The sequence below is a fragment of the Chlorocebus sabaeus genome, chromosome 4, assembly GCF_047675955.1.
Source record: "Chlorocebus sabaeus isolate Y175 chromosome 4, mChlSab1.0.hap1, whole genome shotgun sequence".
NCBI lineage: Eukaryota > Metazoa > Chordata > Mammalia > Primates > Cercopithecidae > Chlorocebus > Chlorocebus sabaeus.
In genome coordinates this window covers 8455683-8480172 of record NC_132907.1, presented here as the reverse complement: position 1 = coordinate 8480172, position 24490 = coordinate 8455683, and the positions used below count along the sequence as shown (strand labels likewise).

General features: G+C 35.4%; 1 protein-coding gene across 20 annotated transcripts in view; it reads right to left on the bottom strand.

The window, feature by feature from the left end:
• Positions 1-1519: 1519 nt before the first annotated feature.
• The window catches only part of MEF2C (myocyte enhancer factor 2C), a 163489-nt gene continuing 140518 nt past the window's right edge, over positions 1520-24490 (bottom strand). For 7 of the 20 annotated variants that reach the window (XM_007977837.3, XM_073014625.1, XM_007977846.3 and 4 more), the window contains exons 7-11: positions 15068-15240; positions 13468-13491; positions 12490-12619; positions 11766-11901; positions 1520-6200 (exon numbers count right to left, since the gene is read on the bottom strand). In XM_007977837.3, coding sequence (XP_007976028.1) covers positions 5879-6200; positions 11766-11901; positions 12490-12619; positions 13468-13491; positions 15068-15240 — 785 coding nt within the window. In that variant the 3' untranslated portion in view covers positions 1520-5878. The remainder of the gene's footprint in view (positions 6201-11765; positions 11902-12489; positions 12620-13467; positions 13492-15067; positions 15241-24490) is intronic. The other 13 variants (XM_007977942.3, XM_073014627.1, XM_037982206.2 and 10 more) reach the window with 3 other exon arrangements.

Below are 24490 nucleotides of genomic sequence, written 5' to 3'. Positions count from 1 at the left end.
AGCCTAATTCTTTTAAATTTGCGATTACACATACAATCAGAAGCAAACTAACTCTTCCAGTCTTGTCTCTCACTGCTCCCCTACACACGGCTATACTTTACCTAAACAGAAAGGCCCACAATTCCTGCAAGTTTGTCTCTTGCTTTCCTATCTCTGTACCCTTTGTATCTACTATTTCTTCCTTGTGAAATGCCCTCATCCAGGGATGGTGTCATAATTCCAGGGCCCACTGCAAAATGAAAATGTGGAAGTCCTTGTTGAAAAAGCAAAACAAAAGGTTCCCTCTGTTAAAGGTACTAAAATATAAAACAGTTCCCTTTTTCCTGTGTATTTCCTCTGCTTAGGCACATGCTTTATTGTCCTATTGAACTTTACTTACAACATTCAAACTCAAACATAGAATTATTAAGGATAATTTTATTACCAGGATATTATCAGGATAATGATAGCAGAACATGAAATGAAACACAAGGTAGGGCCGTGTGTGACTGCAGGGATCACATGCCCACAAACAGCCTTGAACTCATCCCCTTCTGGGCCTTTCTCAATCCTGCCCACCTTCAAAATTAAGTGAAAGGCTTCCTCTGCTGGGTGGATGAGGAAGTGTCCAGGATCTGAGCCTCTGCTCTGCTCTGCCCCAGGATGGCCAGAGTGGCTCCCGCATAGTACTTTGTAGACTTCCCTGAGAATGCCTTTTATCTCCTATTAGTTTATAAGTTTCCTAAGATAAAGGGCTACATCTTCATTCATCCTGGAATCACCACATGAGTTACATGTAATAATTGCTTAATAAAAGTTTGCTGAAAATGAATACAAGAGAACAAAGCAAAAAGCACTGTTATTTTGAAGCCATAGGCAACATTTCCCCGAACTGCATTTGTTTCGGAGCAGATATCACTACTATTGCAAGAGTCCAAGTTCTCCAGCTGGCTAACTGGTGGTGTCTTGTTTTCCTTTTCAGTTTTTAATCTTTGTATTGATCTTTTTAAGGACATTCCCCTTTAGAGATTACTATTGAATGTTAATGAATATCTTTGATAGTCTCTAAAAATGTATGAATTCACTAATTTATTCAGATTTATAAGCCTATGTTTGCAACCTTTAGAAATTACTCTGATGAAGAAAAAGGAAGTGCTTTTGGAAACACTTTCTGCAGATTTTAGTTAAAAAACTAACTTATTTTATGGTACTGCTTTTCACAATAACTTTTGAAAAATTCTGTACATTTAAACAGGTTATCAGAGATCTTCATGGAACTTCTTTGATAAAGAAGTTGAACCATTCAATAAGAACCTTAAACTTCCAACACTGGCTGAATTCTGTAATACCCTAAGAACTGTTATCCAATTCACACCCCTCCCACACACACATATCCATCTTTTCATGGAATATTTTGAATTGAAAACTGAGAAAACTCATTTGTGCTTGTGGCATAAGCTGCTTTTTAAAAAACACAATAAAATTGAATAAATTTAAACAGCAAAACATTAATTTAAAAAAATGCACCACGGACACTGCATCACTAAGAAAGCCAGTAACTTTACTGAATTGTCTGCAAAATACAAATTATACCTTATTTCCAGCAGGAGAAACTTTTGAAAATTTCCCACTTTTATTCACTACAGACAGCTGAATTAAGTCCCTTGAGATACACAGATGTGGTTTAACTTAGTTATAACATCTTGTCATCTAGTGGCGACAAAGTCCAGCTTATGCCGCTGTGAGCCTCTATTTGAATATTTGTTGCAAATGCTTGTATGCCCTCATTTACAAGCGATTTTAATTACTCTCATTTAATGGAAACAAGTCCCCAGGAAAAGAAAAAGAAGAAAAATGATACAGCAAACCATCTGAAGCAATCCAAGTCCTATGCCTACAGTGACCCAGGTCTACTTTGCTTGAAGAGAACACTGGTACTGCATTCAAACCACAACAGAATCCGTCACTTAACTGACCTCTCTGAATTAAACTGAGGTATGAATCAATTTGAGGTATGAACAGGGAAGGCAAAATGCAATACCAGATTATGAAAATAACCAAAATGGAAAAATTTGATGTAGAAGATATGTGGCTTGGATTGCTCCACATCTTTGGTTAAAACATATTAAGAAAAGCCTTTAATTACATCTGTAGTCTGAAGCATTCTAACAGACACCAGTATTCCAGCAATCTTCAAAAGATCTGTAGTGGCAGGAAATTAATGCCATAAAAGTGACGACATCACGGCAGATGGCACAAACGAGAACAGATGAAGTATGCCATGCTTAGGCAACAGCCTTTATTGAGGGTTCAAGTGGCTTCTTCTTTAAAAAAAAATGTTTTTTAAAGAAAGAACTACAAAGCATTTACTCTCTGGAAAAACAAACAACAAAATAAAGAGGGCAAAAAATGCTATCTCTAAGTTAAAAGATGGGCATGTAATAAAAACAAATACATAAAAGTGTGTGAGGGCAGACATTCTTTAAAAAAGTGTCTTAGAATTTTGTTTCTTCATTCTCACTTTAGTTAACCTTTAAATGATCTGAGGATGACAGGTATTTTTATATTCATCATTACAAAATGCTAAATTCCACCTTTGGGAAAAAATAAGCCATTTTACTAAAAAACACAATTTTTAAAAAGGTTGAAATAAACAGCCTCCACGCAGCAATGCATACAATATACAGGTTGTGCAGCTTGTGTATATTGCATCACTGTTACCAGCATTCAAGCTTCATATTACTAAAAATCTTTTAAAATAGGATTAGATATAACAATACTTGCAGCCGTGTAAAATGCCACTTATGGTTCTTTTACTTGCAATGAAGAATGTTGCCTAAAATGTTACTCTAGGACGGGTTATGTAAAATAATACTCCCTCAGGGCTCTGCCCTAAAGTCTGGAATACAAAGGATTTACTGTGATTAAAAACCGTACTAGCTTTGCAAATACAATAAATGGTAAATTACAGATAAGGTATAAGGGTAAAGATAGACCAAGATTGTTTACAGAAAGTGACTCATCACAATCAAAATTGTGCTTCTTCTCATTAAATCATCTTTAAAAAATTCTCAGATTATCCCTTCGCTATCATGCCACCACTTTATAAGAATTCAGTAGTGGGAACAAGAGATGACTGGCATCCATTTTCAAGTGATTCTGTTCTCTTCATGTTCTTATAAAACTATTGTCAGAACTGCTATAAATAGCCAAGGCTTCTGCTGGTACTTTAGCTTACTTTATCTTCAACATTAAAAATTCACTTTTTCTTTGTTGCTGAGGCAAATTGCAGGTTAAAAAACTAATATGGCTATTTCTTCATATTTTCATATAATGACCCTTCCCCACCCACTGGTATCTACTGATATTGATATACTAAAGTATTTTGAAATGACAACGTTTGTGACATGTTTGCATATTTTATACACATCAAGTAGAAGGATGGGTTGTAAGGATGGGATCAAGTCTATGGTGAGGAAAATGATTTTCTTATTTTTTTTCCCCTGTGTGTGTGTGTGTATGAGTGTGTATATTTTCAGGGATGTTTTTGTTTTTCCTCTGCATAAATGTTATTCTTTCATGTTCCATCCATGGATACCTTGAGTAGTGGGATATATATGAAATGGTTGATAGATTTTTTTTTAGTATATAAAACATTAGTACAAGGCAGGCTAGCATCCTTTATGGATACAACCAAAGGTGCATTGTGGTCTAATTGTGGATTTCAGATCAAGTTAAGAAAAATATAGCCTAGTTAATAAGGTCTCTTGGCTTCTGCCACCCAGCGGCAGCCTTTTACAATGAGAAACACATAGCAACTATGCAAGTAAAAGAGAAAAAATGGATAAGAAATGTCCTACACATGATATAGCAGTGTTGATATTACTGCCTATATCTTCTTTGCTGTGTATGTCAATGCATATGATTGGAGATGAATCGACAGATCTTCACATTCCAAGAGAAGGAAAATCTTTCCTAGACTGAAATATCTTTTAAACAATATATATTGACTTTCTTATGGCACTCACTTATTAAAGGGTCTGAAAATTAATCCCTTATAGACGAATATTAGACAAGAGTCATTTTTTTAAATTAAAAAAAGGGACATAGAGAGGTTCTTTATGGGATTTCTTGAAATGACTATTAAATCTCTTTATTGAAGAAAAAATAGATGACATACATGCTTTATGCAGAAGTGACATTTGGGGGTCCTGACACACCGGGATTGTTCAACAGTCCTATATTGCTGACAAGATTGTCAAGGGTCAGTTAAAATAATTAAAAACGGATGACAAAGCAACTATCCCTTTACCTGCTTCCTTCTTGTCTAGCACCCAGTCTTTCACATTTTTCTTCTGTGGGAATTTATAACTTATTCACCAAGTAAATTCCATATCACTTGTTTCTAGGGCCATATTTGCAGGACATGTGCCCCAACATAGCTTCTCTATTCTGGGCATATTTCTAAAAAGCGTATCAAATTCTAGGCTGAAAACCAACCAGATGATTTAGAATATGGGCAAGTTAGGATATGCACTTACTGAATTCCAAGATGCATGGTGAAATGGTGAGATCAGAAAGGGGCCCTGCATTTGATAAAAATGCAAAAAACAAAATAAAAATAGCATGAAAGAAACTAGTATATACAATGGATGTCAGTTGACCCAATAGATTGTTAATGTATTAAAAACAATTTAGGGTGTTGCAATGTGATATGTTCTAACCCCACAGGTTATCCTTTTGACAGCTGACCTTAAACTTATAAAATGTATGCAGAGTAAAAGAAAACAGAAAGAAAATAGTTACTCAAATGTGCAACTGCACAAATATACCCCCCTCCCGCTATTAAGATAACAAAACTTCTGCTATTACCATAATATTATATATATTAGAAAGCTATACACAAGCATGTTAATTTCACAGATTTTTTTAAAAGATTCTTAATATTTTATATAATTAGAAATACACATTTCAAAAACAAAACTTCTACAAAGAGAAAACAGTTATCTTGGTTAGCAAAGCATGGAGTTCTTCATGGCTTAGGGTAGTGCTTTCTATACAAAAAGTCCTTTTTGGTTTTTTACAGGACTGTTTAAAATATTAGCGAAGCTATCAAGGGGAAAAAAACACATTTTGGCTTAAGTAAACTACAAAAAGCCACAAATGCTTTGCAAACTCTGTCTTACCTTTTATATGAAAATAAGCAAAATGTAATGTACATATTTTTATATTTTTATTTAATAAGAGATGCAGACCCAGATTTATTTATTTAATTAAATACGTTAGCCCTCCAACTCCACATTTTTTTTTAAATAGGTATGGTCCTCTTTTAATGGTCTTTGATCCTTTTTAATGAGTGCCATACGCCAATGATATGCCTGCAGGTTTGTGAGCATTCTTGGGATGTCAGGTGACCTGGCGTGTTCCTAACATTTACCAATGGCCACCCATTACCGGGTCTGTCCAAGCATCTATACATTTTTCTATATGTTGCATAACAGCTGCTCTCTCTTTCAGTAAAGATCTGCCGCTTTTGGCAAATGTTTCCTTTTGTCTATTTACATGTAAATAACGTTGAACCTGCAACATGACACTATCTATTGTAACATACATTTTGCAAAGGAGCACAACAGTGAAAAGAAGTTAGCCTTAAAATCTATTTTGTACAAGTGTTCTGTTGTACAACTCAAGTGCTAAGCTTATCTCAGCATTTCTGTTTATCTTTATACTGTATCACTGAGGCAATTTAAAAGTACTTTTACAAAACAGAGTACCTGACTTTTTTTTTTTCCACACACGGCACATATAATGCATATCGACCCCCCTTCCCCATTAAGGTATAGCACACACACACACTGCAAGAAAAAAAAAAAAAAAAAACTAGTAAGTAATAATCTGATCATGTTGCCCATCCTTCAGAAAGTCGCATGCGCTTGACTGAGGGACTTTCCCTTTCGTCCGGCGAAGGTCTGGTGAGTCCAATGGGGGAGTGGAATTCGTTCCGGTGATCCTCTCGGTCGCTCCCGTCGTACGAACTGCTACAGCTGCTCAAGCTGTCAACAGGAGATCTCCCCGCCTCGTGACGCGTGTGTTGTGGGTATCTCGAAGGGGTGGTGGTACGGTCTCTAGGAGGAGAAACAGGTTCTGACTTGATGTTGAGGCTTTGAGTAGAAGGCAGGGAGAGATTTGAACTCTGAGATAAATGAGTGCTAGTGCAAGCTCTGTAGGAGGAAAGGAAACCCAGTTACAGATGAAGGAGGCCTGGAGGCCCCAGGAACTCACAATTACATCAAACATCAGCTTAAAGACTCGCATAGACACCAGAGCATGCCCAGAGTGAAGAGAACGTGCTTGGAAGCACATAAGGGCATCGCCTTCTTAGGGCGATTTAGGATGCCTTTGTTGATTTGACCGGTAGTAATTACAATATTTAACTGGTCCAGGCCTCATGAAATATATCTCTAGTCTCTGACAGGCTCCCTAAACATTCAGTTTACCATTTCAGAAAGGTTTAAGACACAATGGAAAAAGCATTTTCTGTGTTCGTGGACTCTATCCCTAGACTAGTTCCAAAAATTAAATTTCTAAGCCTTTAGATACAGTGTTTAGCTCTGGAATTAGACTTCCTTGATTTACTAATGCTTGTGTTTGAATATTATTTTTAAAAGCTTATTATCAATATAAATATTTGCCTCTAATTAATAAGCACATACAGATGGAGTTACATAGTCTTCAAAGAAAGTGAAGGGAGTTCAAATTTTAAATAACTAGAACTCAAATGCTACACAATAACTATATCTGGTAAAAAGCATGGGAGGTGGATAAAAGGGAAAAGGTGAGGGAAATTGAAAATTTTCTGCAGAAAGTTTAAATGTTGGTTTTAAAACACTTAGACTTTCTACTCCATTAAAACTGATAATTTGACTTTCTTCATCCTTTTGCAGTTAGGTGAGATGAAAATACTCTGTGTTCCACAATTACCTCAATTTTATGAATGCTAGTCACTCCCTGATGGAATTCTTAGGCTACCACTCCTCTTATGTATCATTGGTATTAGTCGATGAATCTGGTGTTGCCTAAGGAAAGCTTGTTGCGAAGAAGGATGTAGTGTGATTTTACTGTGTTTATAATCCTTAATCCTCATATATTCCCAGAGAGAATAATTTTTCCTTCTTCCAAAATCTGGGAAAATTTAGAAACTTGGAATTCTAGAGGAAAAAAGCATTAAGCCCTTAAGTGTAGATTAGCAGTCACAATGACTTTGATCAGGATAAACCATAGTGACATTGCTGGCATCAATTTTAAGATGCTTTTACTCTTCTTAACACCGATTACACTGACTTCCACAGCTAGAGTCAGGATTACTTGACTATATTGTCAAGGGAGTACGGTACTCTCTTTTATTGAGGAAGAATCCAAGTGAAGAACTATCCATACAGACACACCCATTTTAAACAAAGGAAAGCGAGCCTACTTACTAATGTATGTAATTATGCTGCTTTCCAGTGGAGAGAACTGGTTGGCACTAACAATGTCATTATGAGCACTGAGAGAAAAAGTATATATTTCAGGAAAAAAGTGGAGTAACTTGGGGCTGGCTTTTTGGGAGATGTGATACAAACTCAAGATGTATAGTGATATAAAATTAGTCAGAAACGAGTTTATCTTTGAGTGATGTTTTGTACAAAAGCACCACCTACTGGCAAAGAATTACTTTCCTTCTATTAATAAATAGGTGAGCTAATGTAGAGAATAATATAAAGGAGAATTATTTGTTTCCTTAATAAGCGTTTCTTTCTCTACCTTTTATGATCTTATATAATCAAAGCAGTGTTAGCATTTATATCAAGAAACTACACTGAGTGTATATAATTTTCAAACACCTGTTTATATTTGGAACTATTTATTTGTAGCTTATTATTTTATAGTCTTTATCAGTTTACTAATTTTCCAAAATTTTAATTAAATAAGCCTTGTTAAAATGGGGAGAGGGAACTCCTGTATTTCAAAAGGATCCATAATGGTAGACTATTTTATCTTGGTTCAAAGTTACTTAGTGATTCATTTTGATGTTGGAGGAAATCGTCTTTTGATTTCTGGAATAAAGAATTTTCCTGGCTCTAGGAAAGACTATATCACTAAAATTTAATTAAATGTTTCTGCTATGAATCACACAACTGTTTAATAATGAATATGAATTAGGAGCCTGAAAATAAAAAGTGATATATTAATAAATACTTTGGCTTGCCCTTTGACATATAGATTGTGTCTTCACAGGGAGGGTGACATAGAAAATTAGAAGAAAAAATTGGTGAGTTGGACAGTCTAACAGTTAATCTAGATAAGGTAAGGGAAAAATAATATAACCAAAATTCTGTTTCTTTAACGCAGTTTTTGGAAGCTGCATTATTTACCTCTTTGCATCATCTCCCTGTGTTAACTGGTCTGTATAGGTTTAGCTGCGTATCTTTCCCATGAAAGATGTAACAATTACTGGTTATCCCTTTCTACAAACAGACTAGCTTAAATTTATCTTTTGGTGGAATTTCATTTGACACTGAAAACATACATGAAGCATTTTGAGTAGTTCTGGGGACTAAATCCACAGTAATAAAATGCAAGTGATATCTTAGATTCAGCTTCATTATACTGTGACATAGGATACAAAATAGAATGGCTAGTATCTGTTAACAAAGAAGTATTTTCTTGAAGAGAAAAAAGCAGCATTAAAATAACTTAACTGCATATATGCTAGGTTCAGATATAAGCATGTTGGTCTACTTGTTCTTAAGAACAAAATATAGACATGAATAATTATAGACCTGGATAATTGTGAAATACTGCATATGTGTGGGTGGGTGATAAAGAGGTGGGTGGGGAGATAGAAGCCAGATATGCAAGTTACCCATATCAAGTCCCCTATGCAAATTTTCATCTATTACAGATGCTTTCGAATTGGGAAAACTCCTACCCTTTCCCATAATTGTTCAGAAATCAAACATGACTGGATAGTTTTATTCAAATTTTTTTACTGCCTCCGCCTGGAAATTAGACTATCAAACTATATTTAACCTAACCTTTTATAAGTCATCTCTACTCGGAGTTCTCTCTCTCAGTATGTACTGAACACCCACATCGACAAAGATGACGTATGGAAATGCTTCCAGAAAACAGGTTGCCCTTTTTATAGGTGGTAGTTTAGAAAAACACTAAACCTTAGTGTTACTCTAAATCAAATATTAGTATTCAAAGGACTTTCATTAACTCTTGATAGCAAGTTCCTCTGTCAGCCATCTCTCTCCCTATAGCAAATCAATTTGTGCTGTTTACTTAGCTTGGTTAGATAAAACCAGATACTAGGTTTTAAAAGTACAGCTTTGAAGACTTAAAGCTCCAAAGGACAAAATGAACTTTTTTCCATGGGCAAAATATGAAGAGCTCTATTTATAGTTTTGCAATTTTGAGAAAGAATTGTGGTAACCATCTTGGGCTTTGGGATTATCTACTTTGGTGGTGCTGAAATATATTCCACTCTGCTATGAACATTGTCTCTAGCCAAAAGAATGTGAGCCCGCAACACAAATCTATGAGACAACTTTGGCCTAGAAAATGTATCAATTCTTTTTATATTGATTTACACTGTAAAGAATTAAGGACGCTCATGTAAATTACTTTACATAAGTATTGCAGCTTGGGATTTAAAAAAAAAAAAAAACCAGTTGAACATTTTATCGTGTGAACATGAGGTACTCCATGTGAAGGAACCTCCTTTCAAAAAGCTACTCTGTATGTGATTGTGAGGGGGAGAGAAAGTGTGTGTGAAGCAGAGAGAGAGGAAGGCCAACAGTGGAAGGACTGGAAGGGTCATTCCATTGATTTGAGGGGTAAGGGATGTGATTAAGTGCAACTAAAACTCACAGACAAAACTAAGAGTCAAATTAAGCACAACGAAATTCAGTGTTGAAAGGAACCGGGAGCTGAACAAAATGTTTCATCTTTGGCTGTTGTAATTCAGTTCCTTTCTAGTCTAGGGCTGTCCCTCCTTTCTCATTTACTGAAACCTCTATTAGAGGCAGCAGAGAATTAGATTCTTCCTTTGTAATAGAAAAGAGTTTTAAAATTGTAATAGAGTTAAAATATGTAAATAAATATGTGTTTATATGTAAAAATGTAAATTATCAGGTACTATTGAAAACAAAGACACATTCAGAGAAAATAATATGGCTTTTGATGTTGATAACTTTCAGGGAAATCTAGCCCTATAATGGATTAATTTTGTGAAAAAAATGGGAAATAAACGGTTATGTTTATTTTTGACAAGAATCATGTTCAGTGGATTCCTTGCTAAGCCATAGCAGTAGATATTTTGTACAAAATATGTATACATGTACATATTTTTTAGTTGCCTGGATGGTATTATGCTTGGTGATAATTACCTGAAGAGGTTCCCACAATTAATGTCTACTTGAATAGCTAACATTCCAGAGAAAATTTAAGTGTCTTAAAAAGATAAAACTCTGTTGCTGATCAATACATAATGTATCTTCAAAGTTAACTATCTTTCAAGAAAGCTGAGCAACAGTGTCACGTGAATTTATCTTACTATTTAAATGAAAGGTTAGATTTTCAATGACAAAGATTAGTGGGTAGGATGAACATAAGCAAACAGTGTATGGGTGAATATTTCGTAATCACAACACTAATATATGCTAAATCAGTATCATGTGAAAGCTAGTGAGTGGGGAGAGAGGGCACCAGCAGACATAAGAGACACAAAGTTGTGGTATAAATCAGTGACTTTTATACTAATCAGTGTTTTATTCTCACTATCTCCTTAGAAATATGGATATATAACTAGTTAACTAATACAGCTAATTGATTAATGATAACCAAATGGCTAAGCAGAAAAGTAAAAGTGGGCTAGGCATACAGAATATTTTTAAAATATAAAAGCTTGTTATCTTTAAACATTTTATATGCTCCTGGTATTTTCTTTTGAAGATTAATTGCAATTTTGGACTTATTAAATCGACAGTCAGGCTTTCAGTTTATGTTTTAAGCTTTTTAAAAAAATGATTTGTTTTATATGAAGTAGGGTGAATTGTGAATTCAGAGCTTTTTAAAGGTTTGAACGTTTCCACAGATAAATGACAGGAGTCATTTCTATGATAAAGACATATCTGAAAACTACCACAAGGGGGCAGAAAGATACATCCTACGACTACTTAAAACAAAAATTATTTTTATATCCAAATTTAGGTAATTAGTATTATATGTACTAATTAGTATTATATACATCTATTTCATACAATATCTATAAATATACAACTATACTATGAATACATTATAAATACATGAAGCTTGTATATCAACTGACTAGTTGTTCCTATGTGTATTAGGTTAACATTGGCATAAACTATATGGTTTATGTGAAAAAAGAAAGATTCTCAAATATCTAAGCTTATACTATAAATGCCTTCTTAAGTCCCAAATGAACTGTGTGAAAACTAGATAAAAATTCTATCACTGATAGAAGTGGAAACAAATGTAGCCTAAAACAATAAGGAAACAATTTACCTCATTATTACAGAGCTCGCTGTCCTCTTAAAAAACAGGTATACAAGATTTAAGCTACTTGAAAAGTATTGATCTGAAAATTACACTTGGATTTCAATAAAGTAGAATTTTACACCCTCTAATGGGATATTAAAGCACATATTTAGAGATCGTCATTTGTTTTTTAAAATGCATTCTATAATTATACTATAAAATATAATATTGCTTACCCCAATTGACTGAGGGCAGATGGTGGCATGTTATGTAGGTGTTGCTGTTGCCAGCCAGTTACTGAACCAAGGTGAAGAGCGCTGGCGGTGTTAAACCCAGACAGAGATGACAGGTCTGCACTACTCAGAGAGTACTCTAGATTAAAAGAATAAAACAATAAGGGGAAATATTAAATTCAGAAATTATCAAATGCTAAACGGAATAAACATTTTCAATTTCCAAAATATTCTATTAGGATTATCATTGTTATATATATTTTTGATTTTGGGAGGAGGGGAGATAAAGCATCAGCGATAATTTTAATTTAAAAGGAATATACTATAAACCAAAAATAAGTATTCCATGAATGCTTTGAAGTAACATAGTCTACAATTCTAGTTATTAGAACTACAATCTAGTATAAAGGTATGTACATATTTGATGATGTACAAATGTTAAACAATCCTGAGAAAGTGAGCTTTTTATTACATCAAAGAAATAGCTCAATTTTCTTGAAAGTGTGCTTCTATTTTGAACTCAGGTTGTGTAAATAAAACTTTCAGTCAGTTAAGAAAGAAAAATGTGGATATTCACTTTGTCTTAGTAAAGAATGGTAATGTTGCAGTGCTGTGGACAGCACAGGCCTTAAATAAAGCTTCCCAATAGAGTAAAAGATAACTTTTTCATCTTGCTTTTCAATAAAAAGTATTTAGTGTATTAATTGCACATGACAAAGCTACTCACCGGTACCATATGTTGTTGAAATGGCTGATGGATATCCTCCCATTCCTTGTCCTGGTAAAGTAGGAGTTGCTACAGAAACCACTGGGGTAGCCAATGACTGAGCCGACTGGGAGTTATTTATCCTTTGATTCTTTTAAAGTAAATAAAAAGACATTACTGATGGAATATTTTTAAAAGTTAAAAATACTAGATTTCAGTATTAGTTTTGCACATAAAGAGATAACTTGGTACAAATCTCATGAAATTAATCATTTAACATGTGTCTCTATGAACTCTGCCAACCCTATCATTTACAATCCTTCAAGAGACCAGCTGTTGCCATAGTAACCCATTACATCAGTATCTCCTAGGCAACAGAACTAGTAACAAGTACCATAGCTTTATTATGGGTAAAAACAGACTATGTTGAAAACTGATGAAATATGTATACTGTACTTCCATTGTTTCAGTTTTTATTCAAATGCAAATTTTTTAAAAATTAAAATCAACCATGGTAGTTTTTATGTTCAGTTCTACATACAGCAGAGAGCAAATGAGTAGGGGCTCATGTTGTATTCCGACCAGCAGGTGGTGCTCTGACCACTTTGTTCAGATTCTTCTAAAACTTCCCTCAAACTAGATGGCAAAGCAGCTAATGCAAATATTTAACTCATTAGAGTAAAGAGATAAAAGATTTCCCATATAAACTTAAAATCATGAGACTTTAATTCCCAGAAGAAGAAATACTTTAGTTTTATATAATGAAAGAATATTTTTGTTTGAATTTTACTGTAAATTGTCCTAAAATATTGAAACAGAAAAAAATAACCTGACATTCTTTTCACCTGTGAGTGATGCCAGAAATTAATGGTATTTAAACATAATCAATGTTGACATACTGTGGTAACTTGCAATATCTTTCAATTTTATCAAAGCTACCACCTCTTCCTAAAAGTAGCTTTGCACATGCCATTTGAGGGAAGCGCTCTCACCACTTACCAAAAGCAGGTCGACATCCTCAGACTGAGAGCATGCGGAAGGAGTTTTATTAATTAGTGTCCGTAAATATTTATAATTGGGCAAAATCTTTTCAACAAAAGGAAAAGCATCTTCCGATAGACACAACAGTTTAAACAGTTTTAAAACCCAGACTCCAAAGATAACTCCTTACAAAGACATTCTTTGTTTCCCTTAATGAGCTGTTTGTCTCAAATGTGAAGACAAATCTACCCGGTTTTCAGCCCAGGTCAGTGTCTCAATGTTCATTATTTCATCACCCCATTTTGAAGGCAAAAAAAAAAAGACTGTGCTTTGAAACCTCACTTGCTGGAGGAAGGGGAGCTACACCTGGCTGCCAGAGAGGGACCTAACTGACCCATCACAGATTCCCTGGGACAGCATCAGTTTTAAGGGACCTGGAATAAATCTGTTGATAGAGATGGCTTGCCATGCACGGCCCACACTGCTTGGATGTAGCCCTGTAGGAGGTTATATTTATTAGACCCAGTTTTTCTGAAGGGAATGTTGCATATTATGTGATTTTTTTGGTTGATATTCAAAATTAATCTGCACTGTGCCATAATAAACTAATCATCTCGCAGGACTGTTGTACCCTGAAGCTTGCCACAGAGCAGAGAAAGCAAAAAAAAAAAAAAAAAAAAAGAAATGTGTTTGCAGAGTGATCTAAATTTGTCTACTGAATCTTGGTGTTAAACGTTCTTGCTCTTAAGCAAAGCTAATTTGTAGAACACTGATGTAAGGCTCTTGGTTGTTGAATTTGGTCCCACAACATTATCTTCATCTTAGGCATGCAGACCCAGAAGAAAGAAAAATGACAGTGTCTGGGGATATAATCTGTATTTAAAATTTCTTATTTATTTATCTTTCTTGGAGGTGCTACAATTGTTTTTTGATGTAAAATATAACCTTTGTTCTTAAAATGCCTAGGATTTTAAGACAATTTGCTTTTGAGAGATAGCTATTTTCATGAAGTACATATATGGAAAGATGAATTGAAGTAGTGTGCAGGCATGTGATGTATTAGATATTATCATTGCAATACATCTAAGAAAGGATTTGCTAGATGTATTAGATATGTATTAGATATTATCATTGCAATACATCTAAGAAAGGATATGCTAAATGAACAGGAGAAAGTTCATTTAGAAATTATGGAAAGTATTTTTTCATTATCAGCATGTTGAGGAAATAAATATCGTAAAAATACTATGTTATGAAGTACCTTATTACCTATTATTACTCTGCTTATGGGACATAGAGATTGACTGATAGTAGTGTGTAATTTTTTTCCAGCTATAAATTGAAAGCCTTAAAAGAAAATGTTTTTCTTGTCCTAGAATATCAGCCTAGTGAAGTTCACTAGATTTTTTTTTTTTTTTTTTTTTTTTTAACACGGAAAAGGGAAATGCAAACCAGTTACCAGAAATAATAGCTAAATACAAGCAATGCTGTGTCAATGGCACTAATGTGTTCATTTTCTGGGAGAATGTAAGTAATTCATCAAGTTAGACAAACATAAAAACAGCAAAACATATACAAAACATTATCAATATTTATTTAAAATGTAGTTTTGTATTACCACTGATGGCATCGTATTCTTGCTGCCTGGTGGAATAAGAACTCGGAGATCTGGTTTACGGTTATTCATTCCTAAATTCATTGGGGGAGGAGATTTTGCTTGCATATTCTTGTTCAAGTTACCAGGTGAGACCAGCAGACCTGGTGAGTTTCGGGGATTGCCATACCCGTTCCCTGTTAAGAAAAAACAATAAAGCACTCAGGAAGAAATCTAGGTCAAATATGTTTCTCACGAATACACAACATGAGAATAAAAACAAAAGCTTAATGGTAAGACACACATTGCAAAACCATAGGATGACTGATTTGACCTCCATGGGACAAGTAACCCATTTAATTATTTAATAGTCCTCTGAAGGAAGATTAGAAACTTTTTATGAGAAGACAGCCAATATACATCAACTTGCTCAGAAATCAGCATATACTTTTTTCCTATGAAAAATATTCAGGAAGAAAGTCAGACAGTAGTTCAGGGTCTAAGAAAAGCACAGAACTGGTCTTGCACTTTAATTGACTAGCTTGGCGGAGGCCTGGCTGGCGTGACTCACTCTTTCAGTTCACTGGTTTGGGTTTTATTTTGTGTGTCTGTGTGTCCTTAAATGAAGAAAGGGCATACCAGCAAGACTGTAACTTCTAGGACATGCAGGAGGAGGGGAAGCTGCTTACACATTTTGCTGTTCAGTTCCGCTTTTCTCTGAGTGAATTCTCTCTATGGTTTTTCTTCCATCTACTTTGCCCTCCTCACTAAGTTCAGTGTACAACCCTTGCTTTCCTGCTCACACAGAACTTCAGAAAGCAAAATTCCTTCCCTGGAGCTGAAATGAAGTGATGATGCCCCCGCTAAAGTGCTGATTCACCAAGGCACAGGAATAGCCATTGAACGGGAAGACTGAAAGGGTTTTCTTAAGTCTCTGATGTTCAGCACCCTACTAATAGAAAAGTGGATATCCGAAGGTCTCTGTTTTTCATATTTCAAAATATGACCAAGAAAGCTAGGGAGGAGTTGATTACAAATGCCAGCAGAGCTGGCATGAGAGCGGACTCAGAAAGACATCTGCTGACTTCCTCTACTGCCTCCGAAGGGAGAATAAGAGAAATCAGCTACCTGATTCAACAATCCTTGCTAGAAACTAGACAGTTGTCTTCTGAAGCTCTCTAAAGGAGACAATTAAACCTCACTGTTATTGTCATCATTGCAAAACACAAGTATCTATTACCCCTGCATGAATGAGATTGTGTGCTACCCAGTGAGGATGCAAAGACAAGGCCCCAGGCTTGAAAAGCTCTGAAATCTGTGGTAATCCAATACATACTCATGGAAAACATAAAGACCAATACAAGGCAGCGTAGAGTTCACGGAAGAGGTAGGAATTGATGAGGGCCTTGAAGAAAGAAAGGGCCATAGGAAGATACACTAGGTTTGTGATGAAGCGGTAGGAAAGGGCTGAGGTAGGAGTTTATAGAGCCTGGTAAGGCGTACTGAGAGGAATCTGTCTAGAAGGGGACCTATGAAAAGAGAGGGGTCTCAGAGGCTCTGGAGGGATGCAGGTGTTGGCTTGTGGAGATCTTGAATTCCAGGATAAAAGGCCTTGGGTTTATACTGTGGAAATGAAAGTTTCAGAGTAGAGGTACGACACAGACCTGTAAGTGGCCAGAAAGATCTGCTGGCGTTGGCATACTCAGGAATTAGTAAGGCTTGCTAGTGTGGACCAGTCTGGAGACTAGCCTGAGATAGAGGCCATGAGGAACTGGAAAGGCAGGGCAAAGGCCTATTTCAGGAGATATTTATGGGAACATCTTTAGAAGCAAAATATATTTGAGGCACACTGCATAAAGCACGTTTGTTCTTCATGTCCCCTTCATTTACCTGTCTCATTTTATGGATGAATAAACAGGCTGAATATATAACAAATAACCACAAGGTTAAGTCTGTCAATTGGATTATGAATAATTTTATCCTAGTTCCTGGGGTAAAACAAACAAACAAACAAAAATAAAACAAACTGGACACCCCCAAAACATGTGTTGAGCACACAGGAGTCACTTAAGAAATGTTGGTTGAATCTGAATATAAATTCCCTTCTATAAGAAAACTTCTGGAAAATTAGCCAAATTCTCTAAAGCTGATAAATATGACAAACGCCAAAATTTCCTTTACAGTAAATTCGAACAGTATTCCGTGGCAAAAGCTGTTACAGCAAACAATGCATTTACCTTCTCTCACTAGAAGAAAAAAACAAACAAAAGAGAGTATGTTCACTTTAAAAAAATGCTTGACAAAATGGAGTGCTTAGAGGAGTTTTATATTTAATATGTCATCCTGAATCATTATTGTGAATATGTTATGAACTTAGTTTGAATTAATAGATTCTACGGGATAAAAAGAGTATGAGAACATCAAGGTCAATTCTGCTCTATACTTTGCTGTCAGCTGAAGGTCAGATGGACACACTGAGGACATATGTCACTTATCTATTAAGTCTGTGTGAGATCTGGTTTATATAAACAATCAAATGGAAAATTAGCTGGGTAATTTCAAAAGAAGGGGGAAAAAAAGATCAGTTAAGCAGTGCAATGAAGCTTGAATAGATCAGAAGAAACTAAAACCCCAGCTCGGTAGATGCCGATACTGGTTTGCATGGAGGAGTTATTTTGCTAAAAGGAAGTAAAACCGCTTCGTGAAATGTGTTGTCCTGTGATATGACAAGCACTGGGCCAGTGTGCGAAAATGGAAATGCTTCACGGAGGCCTTGAGAAAAGTTTTTTTTTTTTTTTTTTTTTTTTTTTTTTTTTGCATTTTCTACAGTAAACTCTCTGAGAAATTCCAACAAAGCCTATGTCTTTTTGCCCACATTATTTAAACAGTTATTCAGGGCATCAGTAGGGGGAAAAAAGTAAACATACATTATAGTTTTTCATTCAATAAATACCTCAAAACTAAAAAAAAAGATTTAAAAAGCCTTCTACTTTTCTCTAGGAATATTTCCTGTTATTTGGAAATTATGCCATTTTAGAAGATTAGTCACATATTTTAAGGTGTTTACATACTGAAATGTAAAATATTTTGAACCATGATGACACTTTTAAATTCGTATTTTTGGAGCATCGAGTTATTTTTAAGAACAAATAAATTCTGCTTTTTGCTAGTGAATTTCTGCTGTTTCTAGCATATTGTGCCAGCTAGCATTTTGGAGCCGTATAATAACCATTTCTGTTTCCAGCCACCAAATTGTTATTCTTTGGGCATAATATAGATTCAGGAATGCAAGACTGTGGATCCTAAACCAGTGATATAGAAACCTATGATTTGAAAATCAATGATGAATACATGCGTGTGGTTTACTGCTAAGAAGAGCCTGCATTTAAACCGGCTGGGAAACCGCAGCCTCCTCCTCACTCAGAACGCTGCGGCCTGTGTTGAGCCTGTTGTCCCACCTTAAGATAAATTCACCAAAGAGAATGGTCGCATTTAAATTCAGGGGTCCGGGAGGTGGGAAACACCACCTCTCAACAACCTTCTAATATAGAGATTCAACCTTTATTCATGCTATGTTTTAAAATTACCCTCTGCCTGGACAATTATCAATTTAGACGTGACTGTATGCAGATGTCACATTCCTCTGACCACTTAAAGGCACAAAAATTATAAAGCAGGAGTGAATGGATTTCCTGATTATAGATTATAAGAAAATGAAGTACAGACCAACTTTAGAGTCAGTTTGTTTTATAGTTCCATTTGATTGAAAATATTGTTTTACATAAAAATAACAAATTTAAGCATATATGAGTTAACTTACATAAAGGATTGTAGAATCTACTTCTTCTGGTACAAGTTTGTATATACTCATATTAAAATTAGTGTCAATATATAGAACTTGAATGTGGTGTTAGGAGAAAAAAACATTTTTCTCCCCAGTTAACTAGCAAACACTTGCTGCATTTTTTTTTTTTTTATTGACTCCTATTTTAAGAAGTTGTAAATTCAAAGAACATATTCCTGGCTTAAGATATTATGAGGAAGGCATTTTGCCTTGTCTCACAGAGCTCACTTGAACATGTACCTCTCTTTGAGCTCAAAGTTCTCAAACTTTCTTTTATTTGGATGTTTAGGCATTTTGAGTTTTCTTCACTTGTTCCTTTTTCTTTTCTAGGATTTTCAATTATGAATACAAGCATATAAGACTAATAAGCACAAACAGAACTAGTTACTATGGACCATGGCTAATTCTGTCATCGGCATAACCATTTTTTAATCTACCAAACTGCCATCTTCCATCATCCTCCCTTCCTTCTTCCATCTTCATATCCAATGAGATACCAAATCTTGTTCATTTTTCTTCAAAAATGCCTGTCTCTACTTCCACTGCCGCCATCTTAGCTTTGGCTTTCATCACCATTTGAATAAATATTTCAGCAACTCTCCATCTGGGCCTCTGGTCTCTAGTTGAGGGGTTCTTCACCAGGCCTTAAGAAGAGTTTCAGGCCTTCAGAGGAGTTCCTTAAAGCTGTATTCAAACTTTTGTGCATTTGTGTGATGCTAACCAACTCATTCAAGGAAGTCTTTCTAAACTGCTACTTCCATCATGTTCCTTTTTATACATGAATGCTTAACACAGTTGAGTCAGTGCCCTGCCTGGCTCTCAGAACTGTCTACAGTTGACACACTCTATCTATGAAATCTAATTTCCAATGGACACAGCCTGCCTTATAGTCCTTGGAATATATGCAAATCTTTGCTCTAGCAGTTCAATAACTGGCAGTATTGGCTCTCCTGTTTAATTCAAATTTATCTTTTAAGGATCAACTGCAGTTCCAACTCTTTCATGATGCTTTTCAGACAACTTCAGCCCACACTGAATTCACTCCCCTCTGCCGCAATTAGAGGCAGTGATAATACACAGAGAACTAGTTCTTTATATGTTTCAGGTGCTTCACAAATAGATATAAAGAATATGCTAGAAAAATTAAGAATTATTCAGGAAAGGCACTAAAAGGTAAGTTATTGAGGGACAACGAGGTGAGAACTGAAAATGTAATGAGTAACTCGGTAAATTCAAACATCAAGGGTCTCTTCTCTTTATGCTACTTGAGAACATTTTACATTTTAGATAACGATTGCAAACTGATGACCAAGTACACTATTGAGACAAACTGCTTATCAACCATGTAATACGAAAGCCAGGAAATCATGTAAGTGCCCACCTACTAAATTTGTTTATAGAGGGTTAATTAAAGCTACTTTTCTACCTGTTGCACCTGTTAATCATTTCACAGCACATTACCTTAGCTAACTGCAAGTGGTAGACTCAAACAAGTCAGACATTTTCCCTAATGAAAATGAAAAGTTGAAGTCTCTGATATTTTCTTCCACACTGACGAGTACTTGCTGCCACAGGTTATCGTTATATCAAGATAAATCTCAACATGAATTTACTCATACAGAACTTTTCACCAAAAGATGAGCTGCATGATATGCTAGGAAAAAGAATGGTGGCAGCGTGGCTATGAAGAGTGAACAGGAATTTATCAGATGGTTCAGAGAGAGGCTTTGTGGAGAGAAGGAATGCAGGACAGAGAGATCTTGCAGTTGAGAAGGAGGGGAATTCCTCTGAAGATGAAACACCGGGTCTTGTGGAGCATACAGTTTTCCGAAGTTGAAAAAGAAGGCTTGGCTAACATGAACCTCTCAGATTACGTTAACTTCACACTGTAGGCTTTATACTAAATGTTTACCAAACTTTATACTCTAGAAAATGAGCGCCTAAGATAGCTTCCAAGTTGTTAGCTTTGTTAAATTTGTGTTAGGAAAAGAACAATGATGGCAGTGGAAAGGAGAGACAAAAGGGGGTTGGACTGCTGTTAGAGAAGCTAGTTAGAATGACTTGCTCTAGAATACATGAGAAATGATGTCTGAATGAGGCAGCACAGAGGGAAAGATTTACAGGCAGCCAGGAGTTGGGGACAAGAAGAGATAAGGCAGAGAAATCTAGTTTCTACTCAAGATGTTTCTGTTAAGAGTTCTCTCAACCCTACTGAGCCTTAGTTTTCTCAATAGAAGTACTTCCTTAGTGTGAGAGAAGCATAAAAGTAATCTGAATGAGAGGCTCTCAGGTACTCATCTGAGGCAATCATTGACAATCTTACCATCCAACAATATTAGCAATCGCAAACACAGTGTATAGTATTATTTACCAATAACACAACATTAAGCATACACATTAACTGCTCAGAAGATTACCAGGCACTTGTAACTGCTATGTAAGTGTTAGATATTGTACATGGATGTAAAGCACTTTTAATCCTCACAACAACAGCCCTATGGAATACTAAGAGTATCCCTATGAAAAATGAGAAATGAGAAAATCAAAGAAAAGGGAGGTCCAGGAATTTGCTCAATGTCAAACAGCTATCAACTAGTGGAGCTACGATTTGAACCCCAAGTAGTGTGTCCAGAGTCCATGCCTTGAAGTACAACACTACACTGCTCCTTCAGAACTGGTCGTGCTGTGAGATAGTGAAAGCCTTTCTATGTCGAGTCTCATTTTCAAATTATGGGGATACAAATGAACAGAGGACACGACTGATTTGTGAGACTAGGGACAGGACAGTCAAAGTTGTCCTAAGCCAGAGGTGATGTGCAAGTTTGAGGGACATGTTGTAACTTGGGCACAATAAATAGTAATTTTGGTTCAGCAGACACTGAATTTGCATAAGGAGGCACAAAATGGTGGTGTTTCAAACCACATTTCTGGTCTCTTTCTGGATAAATAAATATTTACAAGTAGGAAATACTGGGTTTAGCTAAACTGAACACCAGAGTAGCTGCTTTAACTTTCAGTGTGCTATTTTGAGTAGATGATTAAATATGCTTTTAAAAGTAGTTTTTGTAATATTTAAATCAATAATCTTCTCCCCTGTAATATACTCAAATGGTAATGATGCTTACCTATTTACTGTCACTTTAGGAGACCAGTTTCTATCAGAAACACCCAATGTTACAGTGAAATGTCTAGTATTTTTTAGTATCCGCGATTAGTTGTTATCTGGGAAATAACTTCTAATATATAAATGTATAAAAATAATTTAGTAACTTGTTAATAGTATCTGATTTTGAGGGTTTTGAAGCAAATTGCCACAGGAAAACATTAAACTGAAAATATAGCTGGACCTCTGAAGTATCGATTTGCTGCTTTTACTTCAACAAAATGTTTTACTCACTTTAAAAAACAATTAAAGCTATTTTGAAAACAGTTACAGCATACTGGGTTGTTAGACAGGAAATGTCACATACATAATAATGCTCACTATCATCAATTAATTTTATATTTTAGTTTTAAGATTAAAAGTTAGTTTCCAATATCAGGATACTGTTTTGTGCCTCAAATGAACATACATCTTTTTTATTGAAAATCACTTTACATTGTGTATCGTAAGCTTGCTCGTACAATCCCCTACTCTACTGGAAGTGACAGTTGAAAAAAAAATCAGTGGAAAAATATGATCTTCTAGACTGCAGACCTAGACTGAATGCCTGAAGCTTGTTACATGTGCTAGGAACTGTAAGGTACTCAGCTGCTGTGTATCAACATCAGTTTTTTTTTTTTTTTTTTTTTTTTTTTTTAGAAAAAAAGATATTTTACATTGAATAGCGCTAAGAGAAAGGACAACCACAAAACATTCAGGGGTCAGAAATCTGGGAATGATGAAAATTTCAATATGCTTAATGTAGAATGGGGGCAAATCAGAGTTCTGATTCTTATCTTGCTAAAGACTCCTGATTAGGGATTCTTACACACAAAATAAAGGCTCCACTTTTTCTGGGGTTTTCTTAGGGAAATTATATGATAATGCATAATGTTAGACTATGAAGAAACTCCTGTGAAACCTCAGTGCATTCTGTGGTATATTCTTAGAAAAATACCCCAAGACTACACCAAAGCCAGAACTATTCTGGGCCATACCAGTTCGGGGGCATCAGACGTTCTAAAAAGAGAGCTGTCTCTTCTCTTTGACTATGTCACCTGATGCTGGACCAAAGCTTCAGGAATTTCATATCTAGCCTATTTGTCCTTGATGTTTCTTGGGCTGTGTTTTGTTCAGCGATTGTGTGTGTGTGTGTGTGTGAGAGAGAGAGAGAGAGAGAGAAAGAGAGAGAGAGAAATTAACAGTCTGTCAATGAGACAATGAGCTTTTAACGTACAGCACATACTATGTAAGCTCTGGATTATGAGGGAGAGGTAAAGAATTTTTATTTATTACTAAGTTGTTTTTCCAAAGATTCAGAGTCAATAAAGTAGGTTTGTGTTGGCAAACGACTTTCTCATTTCTCCTAATGGTAATGTGGATTTAGGCATCACCATCCCAGCTTTTGACAGATGAGGAAACTGAGGCTTAAGAAGTTTCCGTTACTTGACTGAGATCACCCTGTCAGCAAGGAAGAGAGCTTTGATTTGAATCCAAAATGCAGGTTGCTACCACTACATTACAAAAGCCAGATGTCTAAGATTTAGCATGCATCCTTGTATTTGTAAATAAGGAAGAAATTGACAATCTGATGTTTCCAGCATACATATATAAAAAACCCAAATATCATTTTCCTTTGAGTACTGATTTACTGAAGGGATACTTTTAAATTGCACCATAAAAATGCTATTGAACCACACTATCTTTAAAAAATTCCATTTAACTATGAATGATAGATTTATGACTCATTTAATTGTTCACTTCTTGAGATTTTGGGGCTGTCTCTTTGCTAAAAATGAGGGGGTGTCTTCATTATTGACACAATCGCTCATTCTTTCAGTCATTTTTATAAACAAAAATATTGAGACAGTATAAATTAGAGAGAGCATGACAGAAGAGAAAGAATAATTACTTGTGGTTTTAACATTTACACAACTGCTGCGAACACATCAGAAGTTCATAATGTTCAAAGTGAAATGTGTTGCACTGAACTGTACTGCTCTCACATTCTGCTTCAGATTTATTAATACATCTGCTTTACTTCCACCCTTGAGGATAGGAGCCCTGGCACTGGACATCTCCGTGAAGCCTACTGGTGTGCTCCCTTCACCACACATTTCATAAATACTACTGGAACTGCATTAAACTAAACACTATAACCAGACAGGCTAGAAAAATCAGAATGTAGATGATTATAACCATAGCTCACATTTATTAATAAACACTTACTCTAGGGCAGAAACTGTGTTAGACGCCTTGCATCAATTATCTCATTTAATTTTTACATCAATCCTGAAAAAGAGGAGTTTAACAGACTTTTCAAGGGCAATAGTGCCATTCCTAAAATAATTTGTAAACACATACTTTCCTTGGTTGTTTTATTATTTTGAATATCTGCCTCTGGAATCTTTCCCCAAACTTCAAAAATTTTGCTCCATGGTTTTACAGTTTTCACTGAGTT